This window comes from Callorhinus ursinus, unplaced genomic scaffold (assembly GCF_003265705.2).
Source record: "Callorhinus ursinus isolate GAN/ISIS: 27379988/994484 unplaced genomic scaffold, GSC_fseal_2.0 scaffold2, whole genome shotgun sequence".
NCBI lineage: Eukaryota > Metazoa > Chordata > Mammalia > Carnivora > Otariidae > Callorhinus > Callorhinus ursinus.
The window spans coordinates 67,089,672-67,102,083 of record NW_027397064.1 but is presented as its reverse complement, the minus strand read 5'-3'; the positions used below and the strand labels follow the sequence as shown (position 1 = coordinate 67,102,083).

The following is a 12,412-nucleotide window of genomic DNA, read 5'->3' as shown; positions in this document are numbered from 1 at the left end:
GAAGACAGTCGCTTAACCAACTGAGCCACCCAGGCGCCCTGTGACAGTAATTTTTAGTTATCCCCAAATCCCCGACTAGATGTGAGTAGCTTGAAGTAGTAGTGATTTTTATTTTTATTTTTTATTTTTTTCACTATGGATGCCTAACATTTAAAGTTTGTTGATAAGGGGTGATTGTGTATTTTTGGCAATTTCTAAACATTTTGTTTTATGAAATAGAAATTGTCATAATTTTACATAGATAAAATTGGGCAAACTCCAATTCAAATAATAAATATGTTTTATAGCCTTCAGTTTGGAAACCTGCAGAATTATGATCGCCATGTTGGATGTATCCTTGAATAAAAATAGAAAATACTAGAATATGGAATAATTGCTTTCTGAATATAACCAAGCAATTGTTGGCTATAAATGGCCCCATAGTAAATTGGAGACTTTAAAAATACTTTGTAAGATCCTGTTTGAATTCCATTTTTACGCAGGAATCTATTCATATGCTAAATCTGGCTAACTTGCAGAAGCATACTAACAATTTTTTAGTCAGTGATTTACAGTTTTGAGTCAAGTAAATTCTCTTTGGTATCAAACTTATTTTTATTAATAAAACTATCAGAGAGATTACACAGGAAAAATGGGATTTAATGAATTCAAAGAACTTTGGGCAGCTCTCAATGCCTGGAAACAAAACTTCATAACTATTGATCAAGACCAAAGTGGCACAGTGGAACATCATGAATTGAATCAAGCCATTGCTGCTATGGGTAAGAATATTAAAATTCTTTAGAATCTATCCAGATCGTCTTTGTTCTTTGATGAGATGAATCTCAATTGTTAAAATTTGTTAAGGAATATATTATTTCACCAGTTGTTGCCCAATTTAATTTCAAGATTGTAGATAAATTCTGACTGAAGACCTTTAACAAAATCATTTTATCTATGATTTTTCCAACAAATGATCTTTTATACATTCTGGTTGATAAAATAATTTCTGAATTTCCTCTTGAGTATATTAAAATGTATTCCCCTAATTGTTGGTACTCACGATTTATATTATATCTTTTGTAACTTGGTATGATCTCTAATATTTATTTAGTTAGTTATTTATCTATTTATTTTTACCAAATATTTTGAAATATAATTAATATGCACTATTATATTAGTTTCAGATGTACAACACTTCTATACATATCCATATCAGGTGTTCAGCCATTCTATATATTACTCAGTGTCCACCACAAATATATTCACCATCTGTCATCATACAGTGTATATTATGACCTTATTGGCTGTATTCCCTATGCTGTATTTTTCATCCCTGTGAGTTAATTTTTTTTAATTTTAATTTTTTAAAAAGATTATTTGAGAGAGAGACAGCACGAGCGGGGTGGGGAGCAGCAGAGGGAGAGGGAGAAGCAGGCTCCCCGCCGAGCACAGAGCCCGAGATGGGACTTGATCCCAGGACCCTGGGATCATGACCCAAGCTGAAGGCAGATGCTTAACCAACTGAGCCACCCAGGTGCCCTGACTTAATTATTTTTTTTCTTTTTTTTTTATTATGTTAATCACCATACATTGACTTAATTACTTTTTAACTGGAAGTTTATACTTCTTAATCTCCCCTCTGGCAACCATCAGTTTGTTCTCTGTATTTAAGAGTCTTTTTTTTGCTTGTCCCTTTTTTCTTTGTTTTGTGTCTTAAATTCCGTATATGAGTGAAATCATATGTCTTTCTCTGACTTATTTCACTTAGCATAATACCTTATATGGGTGCATCCATGTTGTTGCAAATGACAAAATCTCATTTTTTTCATGGCTGAGTAATACTTCATTGTATATATATACACCACATCTTTTTTAGCCATTTATCTGTTGATGGACACTTTGGTTGCTTCCATAATTTGGCTATTGTAAATAGTGCTGTAGTAAACAAAGGACTCCATATATCTTTTTGAATTAGTGTCTTCTTTTCTTTGGGTAAATATCCAGTAATGGAATTACTGGATCATAGGGTAATTCTATTTTTAATTTTTTGAGGAACCTCTCTACTGTTTCCACAGTGTCTGCACCAGTTTACATTCCTGCCAACACTGCAGGAAGTTTTCTTTTTCTCCACATCCTCACCAATAATTGTTAGTCCTTGCCTTTTTGATTCTAGCCATTCTAACAGATGTAAGGGGGTTTCTCATTGTGGTTTTGATTTGAATTTCCCTGATGGTGAGTGATGTTGAGCATATTTTTGTGTGTCTTTTGGCCATCTGTTTGTCTTCTTTGGAAATATGTCTATTTGGGTCCTCTGCCCATATTTAATTGGAATATTTGGAGTTTTTGGTGTTGAAGATGTTAACTAGACTTATTATAGTAATCATTTTGCAATATATACAACTATGGAATCATTATACATCTGAAACTAATTTTATATACCAATTATACCTCAATGAAAAATTAAAAAGAAAAAAAGGAAATACAGAATTTGATAGCAAAGATCACTAATAATCTTTGCTTTGATATTCTTTAAAGAACTACAAAATTACAAAAATGAAATATTGAAGCATTGAAATCTACAAAATAGATATTATTTAAAAATCAAAATATATTTTAAAAACACAAAAAGATCATTATTTGTTTTCTTAGCTTTGACTTTATTACAAAGCTAGAATTGTGATATTTATGTACCACTTAACCACCTTATTACTTTATTAGTAATAAAGCCTTTGATAAATTTCAATGTAAATATATTTTGTTTCTAGCATACAGTTTTATGGAATGAATTTTGGAAATTTATTTTATGATTATTTTTAAAGAAAATGCAATGTTGTGGTGTTCTTATGGTGTTTGGTTTTAGAAGTTTTAAAGTATAAATTCCTTTTTCTAGGTTATAGGTTGAGTCCTCAAACATTAACTGCTATTGTTAAACGGTACAGCAAGAATGGCCGAATCTTCTTTGATGATTATGTTGCTTGCTGTGTGAAGCTTCGAGCATTGACAGGTATTGATCATTTAAAAAAGGGTGCAGTATTATGTAGCTATGTATCCGAATAGTATCTCTCATTTTCTTCAACAAGCTTGTAATATTATGTATTTTTCACCTTTATTCACTGTTAAATCTAATCACTTTTAAGGCTTTAAAAATTTAGTAATATGAATAGTGAAAAATTGTTATAGCTCAGTTTTGGAAAGTTTTCTTCATGTCTCAGTTGCCCAAGTTATGAAATCACTTGATTTAATAGAGAATGAAGAGAGAGGGAAGAAGGCAGTGAAGTAGGAGAACCATACACTTGTCTCTTCCCACGAACACAGCTAGATAACTATCAAATCATCCTAAATACCCCAAAAACTGACCTGGAGATTGATAGAACAAACTCCACAACTAAAGGGAGAGAAGAGGCTCCATTGAAGAAGGTAGGAAGAGCAGAGATGTAGATTAGGGAAGAAATGGATCACGGGTGCTGCAGAGAGGAGGAAGCTGTGGTCATGGAGAAGGGCAAGAGAGAAAGGAACACCCAGGAATGCAAAGAACATTTCCCCAAAGCCACTGGCTTGGAAAATGGGAGGGGCTGAGTTTTGTGAATTCTTGCAATCACTGGGGCTTAAAACCTGGACTTTTAAAGGTTAGGGTGCTTGAGAAGGATAGAGCCCAGAGGGCACTGCGCTTCTCCTGGAGAGAAGGCAGGCAAACAGCCAAGGGGGCAGATAGCATGGAAATAATGATCTGAGGAATGCTTGGAGCACACGGGAGAGTATTCGCTCTTCTTAGAGCATGTCCCTGAGAGGCAGCCTTCAGGGAGACACCTCTCCAGGAACAAAGTTGCTGGCTGATGTCATTTCCCTCTCCCGCCCCTTAGCATAAACACAGAGCCCCCTGCCAGAAGCAGTGCAACACTGACATTGGCTGTCTAACTTATTTATACCAAACCTCACACCCCGGCACTCTGGCGGGACTGCCTTTCTCAGTCAAGCTTGCCTTAGTCCCAGTGTGGTGGGCTCTTGCCCCAGAAGACCAGCACAAGCCCCTGCCCACACCGTGTCTCCCAGTCAGAGAATTCTGCAGGGCCTCAGTTCTGGTGCAAGTGGTGTTAGGTCTGATTTCAGAAGCAGACCAGAGCACACCTAGTTAAAACTGGCCACAGTCTGGCCAAGGACCGAACACTGCCCACAGCAGATAAGTGGAGCCTCTGCAAACACCTAGCCTGAAGGACAGAGCAGCCAAAAGACAAGAGCAGAGCACATGCAGCACACACCAGAGACACTCCCTGAAGTGCCAGGCCCTGGGCACTACGTGATGACCTCTTCTTCATAAAGCAGTTACTTTCAGGAACAAGTGACATAACTGGCTTTTTGAACACATAGAAGAAAGCAGAGACTTACACAAAATGCCGAGATGGAGGAATTTATCTGCAATGAAAGAACAAGATAAGGCCACAGCCAGAGATCCCAGCAAAACAGATATAGGTAACATGCCTGATGGAGAATTTAAAGCAACAATCGTAAGGATACTCACTGGGCTTGAGAAAAGAATAGAAGACAACAGTGAGACCCTTACACAGAGGTAAAAAAGCTAAGAAAGAATCAGAGATGAAGAATGCAGTAAATGAGATTGGAAACAGGCTTGATGCAATGAGCAGCAGGCTGGAAGAAGGAATGAATTGGTGACCTAGAAGACAAAATAATGAAGCTCAACAAAAGAGAGAAAGAAAAATTATGGAATATGAGAATAGACTTAGGGAACTCAGTGATTCCATCAAATAATAACATTTGTAATAGAGGCATTCCAGAAGAAGAAGAGAGACAAAAGGGAGCAGAAAATTTATTTGGGGGAAAAAAAAAAAAAGCTGAAAACTTCCCTAATCTGGGGAAGGAAACAAACATCCAGATCCAGGAGGCACAAAGAACTCCCTTCAAAATCAACAAAAGCAGGCCACACCAAGACATACTGTAATTAAATTTGCAAAATATAAGTGATAGAGGAAAAAAATCTTAAAAAAAAAAAAAGCCCTTAACTTAGAAGAGAAGACCCAAAGATTAGCTGGAGATTTATCAGCAGAAACTTGGCAGGCCAGAAGAGAGTGGCATGATTTATTCAAGGTGCTGAATGGGAAAAATCTGTAGCCAAGAATATTCTATCTAGCAAGGCTATCATTCAGAATAGAAGGAGTTTCCCAGACAAAAAAACTAAAGGAGTCTGTGACCACTAAACCAGCCCTGCAAGAATATTAAAGGGGACTCTTTGAGTGCAATGGAGAGACCAAAAGTGACACAGACAAGAAAGGATCAGAGAAAATCTCCAGAAACAATGACAAAACAAGTAATAAAATTGTACTAAATACATATCTATCAGTAATTATTTTGAATGTAAATGGACTAAATGCTCCAATCAAAAGATATAGGGTGTCAGAATGGATAAAAAAATAAGACCCATCTATATGCTGCTTACAAGAGACTCATTTTAGACCTAAAGACAGCTGCAGATTGAAATTGAGGGGATGGAGAAATATTTATCACACAAATGGATGTCAAAAGAAAGGCAGAGTAGCAATACTTTCTATCAGGCAAACTAGACTTTAAAGCAAAGACTGTAACAAGAGATGAAGAAGGGCACTATATCATAATAAAAGGGACAATTCAATAAGAAGATCTATCAGTTGTAAATATTTATGTACCCAAATGAGAGTACCCAAATATATAAAACAATAACAAACATAAAGGAACTAATTGGTAGTAATACAATAATAGCAGGGGACTTTCATGCCCCACTTACATCAATGGACAGCTCATCTAAACAGAAAATAAACAAACAATTTCTTTGAATGACACACTGGACCAGATGACTTAACATATATTCAAAACATTCCATCCTAAAACAGCATTAATACACATTCTTTTCACTTGCCTATGGAACATTCTTCAGAATAGATCACATATTAGGTCACAAATCAGGCCTCAACAAATACCAAAAGATTGAAATCTTACCATACATCTTTTCTGACCACGACACTATGAAACTAGAAGTCAACCACAAGACAAAATTTGGAAAGACCATAAATGCATGGAAGTTAAACAACATCGTACTAAACAATGAATGGGTCAACCAGGAAATAAAATAAGAAATGAAAAAATACAGGGACACAAATGAAAATGTAAACACAATGGTCCAAAACTTTGGGATGCAGCAATGTGGTCCTAAACAGGAAGTAACTACCAGCCTACCTCAAGAAGCAAGAAAAATCTCAAATAAACAACCTAATCTTATACCTAAAGGAGCTAGAAGGAAAAAAAAAGACAACAAAAGGAACCTAAAACCAGGAGAAGGAAGGAAATAATAAAGATTAGAGCAGAAATAAATGATATATAGAAACTAAAACATCAAATAACAGATCAATGAAGTCAGGAGCTCGTTCTTTGAAAACATTAATAAAATTGATAAGCCTCTAGCCAGACTTAACAAAAAGAACAGAGAAGGGACCCAAATAAATCACAAATGAGAGAGGAGAAATTTCGACCAACACCACAAAAATACAATTAGAAGATTATGAAAAATTATATGTCAACAAATTAGACAACCTGGAAGAAATGGACAAATTCCTAGACACATATAAGCTACTAAAACTGAAACAGGAAGAAATAGAACACTTGAATAGACTGATAACCAGCAAAGAAATTGAATCTGTAATCAAAAAAGGCCCAATATAGCATAAGTCTAGGGTCAGATGGTTCCTAGGCAAATTCCACCAAATTTATTTATGTTGTTTTTTTTAAAGATCTTACTTATTAGAGAGAGAGCACACATGAGATGGGGGAGGGTCAGAGGGGGAAGCAGGGATCCCAATGTGGGACTCTATCCCGGGACTCCAGGGTCATGACCTGAGCCGAAGGCAGTCACTTAACCAACTGAGCCACCCAGGCACCCCAGAATTCCACCAAGTTTAAAGAAGTGTTAAAACCTTTTATTCTCAAACTATTCCAAAAAATAGAAAAGGAAGAAAAACTTTTAAACTTATTTTATGAGGCCAGCAGTACCCTAATACCAAAACCAGATAAAGACTTCTCAAAAAAGAGAACTACAGGTGATATCTCTGATGAACATGGACACAAAAATTCTCCATAAAATATTAGCAAACCGAATCCAATAGCACATTAAAACAATCATTCACTATGATCAAGTGGGATTTATTCCTGGATTGCAGGGGTAGTTCATTATTTGCAAATCAATCATCATGATACACCACATTAATAAAAGAAAGGATAAGAACCATGTGATGATTTCAATAGATGTAGAAAAAGCATTTGACAAAGGATAATATCCATTTATGATAAAAAAAACGCTCAACAAAGGAGTTTTAGAGGGAACGTACCTCAACATGATAAAGGTCATATATGAATAAGACCCACAGCTAATACCATCCTCAATGAGGAAAAACTGAGAGCTTTTCCTCTATGGTCAGGAACAAGACAGGGATGTCTACTCTCACCACTCTTATTTAACATAGTACTGGAAGTTCTAGCAAGCAGACAACAAAAAGTAATAAAAGGCAACCAGATCAGCAAGGAAGAAGTCAAACTTTCACTATTTGCAGATGACATGATACTTTATATAGAAAACCTGAAAGACCACCAAAAAATTGCTAGAACTGATACACAAATTCAGTGAAGTCATAGGATACAAAAACCAATGTACAGAAATCTGTTGCATTTCTACATACCAATAATGAAGCAGCAGAAAGAGAAATTAAGGAATCAATCCCATTTACAATTGCAGCAAAAACATTCCATGTTCATGGATTGAGAGAACAGATATTGTTAAAATGTCTATACTACCCGAAGCAGTCTGCACATTAAATGCAGTATCAAAATATCAGGAATATTTTTCACAGAGTTAGAACAATCCTAAAATTTGTATGGAACCACAAAAGACCTTGAATAGCCAAAGCAACCTTGAAAAAGCAAAGCAAAGCTGGAGGGATCACAATTCCAGACTTCATGTTATATTACAAAGCTGTAGTAATCAAAACAGTATAGTGCTGGCCCCAAAACAGACACATAGATCAATGGAACAGAATAGAAAACCCAAAAGTGAACCCACAACTATGTGGTCAGTTAATCTTCCGACAAAGCAGGAAAGAATATTCAATGGGAAAAAACAAATGGTGTTGGGAAAACTGGACAGCAACATGCAAAAGAATGAAACTGGACCACTTTTTTACACCATACACAAAATAAATTCAAAATGGATTAAAGACCTAAATGTGAGACATGAAACCATAAAAATCCTAGAGAAGAAGGCAGTAACCTCTTTGACCTCAGCCGTAGCAACTTTTTTCTGGATAGGTCTTCTGAGGCAAGGGAAACAAAAGCAAAAATAAACTGTTGGGACTTCATCAAAATAAAGCGCTTCTGCACAGTGATGTAAACAATCAACAAAACTAAAAGGCAGCCTACAGGATGGGAGAAGATATTTGCAAATGACATATTTGATAAAGAGTTCCTATCCAAAATACATAAAGAACTTATAAAATTCAACACCCAAAAAACAAATAATCCAATTAAAAAGTGGGTAGAAGACATGAATAGACATTTTTGCAAAGAAGACGTCCAGATGGCTAACAGACACATGAAAAGATGCTCCACAGCACTGATCATCAGGGAAATACAAATCAAAACTACAATGTGATAAGCACCTCACACCTGTCAGAATGGCTTAAAAACAACACAAGAAACAAAAGGTGTTGGTGAGGATGTGGAGAAAGGGGAACCTTCTTGCCCTGTTGGTGGGAGTGCAAACTGGTACAGCCACTGTAGAAAACAGTATGAAAGTTCCTCAAAAAGTTAAAAATAGAACTACTTTGCCATCCAGCAATTGGACTACTAGGTATTTAGCCAGATACCAAAATACTAACTCAAAGGGATACATACACCCCGATGTTTATAACAGCATTATCTATAATAGCCAAATTATGGAAACAGCCCAAGGATCTATCAGTTGACAAATGGATGAAGAAAATGTGAGATATATATATATATATATATATATATATGTGTGTATCCCCAATGGAATATTACTCAGCCATAAAAAGGATGAAATCTTGCCATTTGCAAATACATGGATGGAGCTAGAGAGTATTAAGCTAGTGAAATAAGTCAGAGAAAGACAAATGCCATATGATTTCACTCATGTGAAATTTAAGAAACAAAACAAATGTGCAAAGGGAAAAAGTGAGGGAGAGAACGAGGCAAACCAAGAAACAGACTTTTAACTATAGAGAACAAACTGATGGTTACTAGAGGGGAGGTAGGTGGCGGGAATGGGGGAAATAGGTGGTGGGGGGGATTAAGAAACGCACTTGTGATGAGCACTGGGTGATGTATGGAATTGTTAAATCATGATATTGTACCCCCAAAACTAATATCGCACTATATGTTAACTAATTTAAATAAAAACTTAAACTTCTGAGTATGAAATTAGTCATTTTTTTAGTACTTAGGGACACCAAGTATTTGAAACTATATATTTAAATTTTTAATATTTTTTGTTTGTTTAAAGATTTCTTTAGGAGAAGAGACCACTTGCAACAAGGGGTTGTGAATTTTGTATATGACGATGTGAGTATTCTGATATTTACACTGTGTTCTAGATGTGTTCAGTTGTCAAAAAATTTGAGTGATCTCTGGTATCAGTCCTGGGATTAATATGTTTTATAGACCATATTCTTTTTCTGTTTTTTTCAGCTAAATGCAAATGTGATTTGGTATTTGTACAAATACCAACTTGACTTTATATTAAACATAAAGATACTTCTAAATTTCATGACATGTTTTTGGCAGTTTATCTTTCAAGTCATTTTTTTTAAAAGATTTTATTTATTTATTTGTCAGAGAGAACACAAGCAGGGGGAATGGTGGGCAGAGGGAGAAGCAGGCTCCCCGCTGAGCAGGGAGCCCTCTGCGGGACTCAATCCCAGGAACGTGGGATCATGACCTGAGCTGAAGGCAGACTCCTAACTACTGAGCCACCCAGGCATCCCATCTTTCAAATCATTTTTAAGGGCAAAACTACCACTATTTTTATAAAGAGTAGTTTACTCTTGGTGATATTAAGAGAGGAAATTTTCATATATGACAGATAAGGACACTGTTCATTTCTCATTTCAAATGGTTGCAATTAGCATCATCCCATTTTTTTAATTGAATCTATAGGAAAATTTTATTTCACATGTACATCAATGTTTCGGGGTTTTTGTTTTGTTTTTGTTATATGGAAGTTAGAGGGTCAGCATTTCCCTACTGGTACATCCTGGTTTACATTACAAGCCTTGGAAACATTTAAAACTTCCCCTTTTGTGAAAATGCTTTTATGGAGTATAATTAATCAAAAACAAAAACATTTTATTGTTACCAGCTGATAATTTTGCTTATGTATTAGTTTTTGCAGGGTACTATGGCAATTTGAATGTCTAGAATTTGAAAGCTGAAGAAACACTGTGAATTTTTTTACCTGGAAGAAATGAACTGGACTACTTTGAATTTGAAGCTTTGGGGACTTTTCTGTGTTTCTCCCTGTTAAACCTGTTCCCTTTCTATGTGTTTTTACTTTATTGCATAGTTCAAAGCAATAAAAGAAGTGCTTTTGTATTTGGAATATTAATTGCTTTTAGAAAAGTTATCACTTAACAGGTATCTGTATGGTATCATAAAATATTGGTATATGATGAATTGATATAAATACCTTTTAACCTTAATTTTTAACATTGTTAACCCAGAAGAATGTACTTACAAGAGAATATATAAGAATCCAAATAATGAAAGTCTAGATAAAGCTAATGTATACTTACCAGAAGGTTGCAAATTATACTTTGAAATTTTGTTTGTAGTCACTGGTTGTGAAGGGGAGCTAGAAGGAGAAGCCTGGATTTTGTGCCATATTTGTAGGAGAGTTTATTCCTTGATCACATAATTCAAGAACATAAACTCACTGGTCTTTGTCTATGAAGAGAGAAAGTTCCTAAAATCTATGTGACATCACCTTAGGTGCACCATAAATTAACCTATAGAAATGAGGCTACAGGAGGCATTTTTTTTCCCCTTTGTTTTTGTCAGTGAATATTTTTTTTCAATATGCTTTTTTGTCTTCTGTGGAAAAAAAGTTCTTAATAAACACACCTTTTGTGACTGTACTTTTTTTCATTAGTGACAACATAGCCTAAAATGGCATCTTCCTTTTAAATCTAGACTTTCTGGAAGTGATACATATTTTTAATGAAATGTCAACATTTCAGTGTATTCTGTGAAGCTAAATTGTTTTATATATATAATGCCAGCTGTTTACAAAATTAAAAAATCAAGTAATCTACCACTTTGCTTAAATGTTCAGAAATTTTAAGTTTGACTTTCTCAACATTAGCTGCGGGTTTACCACTGGCATTGGTAAACTGGTAAGTCGTTGAGCGCAGGTGTGTAATGTGGGGGGTACTGACCACAGGAGGCACCATGGCCTGTTTCTGTGGCATTACTGTGGAAAGTTGCAAAGTCATCATCAAATCCTTAGATCCCTGGTGTGAGCTGTTGTAATTAATCCAGCCGCTTTCCTGGCAAACGTTCTGTGTTTCTTAGTGAAGATTTAAAAAAACATGTATTTTTCTTATACTTTAACTAAAGGTCTTCCAGCTTAAAATGTGAGTACAAGTTGACATGATTTCAGTATGACTGGTGACCAAATTAATTATGCTTTTTATAAAATTCTGTGTTTCTTAAAGGGTGGAGGGTGAATGGCAGTATCTTGAAAGAAAACTTTTTATAAGCTAAGAGAATTTTAAATCAACTTTTACTTTTAACAGTCTTGGAAAGGAAGTATTGGATAGTCATTTTGACATTATAATTTTATATAATTAGCTGTCATTTGGTCAGCAGTGTAAAATGTGTGATGAAATAATCCATATACTCTTGTCCTCTGGTTGTTTTTTTCCATGAACATATATTTGATAATGTGAGAGGATGTTAACTGAGCCATTAAAAAAAAATACAGGATTCTAATTAGAAGTCTTGTTGGGAAAAACTAAGGTAAACACACTCATATCATTCATGTTGAATAAGGGTGCTAATATGACTCAGCAGCCTGGGATCCTAACAGCCAGTTTACAGGTAATCTAGTCACTGTACTGTTCTGAGGTCTGTTCTAGTTTTTCTTTACTTGGAGGCTACTGGTTGAGGCAAAACTTTAAAAATGACGTATGGTATTCTTCATACAAAGTTCTGCCAGGTGACACTTTGTATTGGAACTCTTCATGTGATTCTCTAGCTCACCCTCTTCCAAAGGCGTTCTTAGGAATTTTGGTCGTGGGAGATCTGTGAAGGGGTTTCGATGAGCAAATGTATTGGGGAAATTTTCACCCTTTTCAGGGAGCTTGAGAAAGCCTAAAGTACA

General features: G+C 35.4%; 1 protein-coding gene across 4 annotated transcripts in view; it reads left to right on the top strand.

The window, feature by feature from the left end:
• GCA (grancalcin) overlaps positions 1–11,165 on the top strand; it is a 47,501-nt gene extending 36,336 nt beyond the window's left edge. For all 4 annotated transcript variants that reach the window (XM_025852515.2, XM_025852508.2, XM_025852523.2 and 1 more), the window contains 5 exons: positions 288–331; positions 614–761; positions 2,873–2,986; positions 9,536–9,594; positions 10,415–11,165. In XM_025852515.2, the coding sequence (XP_025708300.1) occupies positions 288–331; positions 614–761; positions 2,873–2,986; positions 9,536–9,594; positions 10,415–10,441 (392 nt within the window). In that variant the 3' untranslated portion in view covers positions 10,442–11,165. The remainder of the gene's footprint in view (positions 1–287; positions 332–613; positions 762–2,872; positions 2,987–9,535; positions 9,595–10,414) is intronic.
• The last annotated feature ends 1,247 nt before the right edge of the window (positions 11,166–12,412 follow it).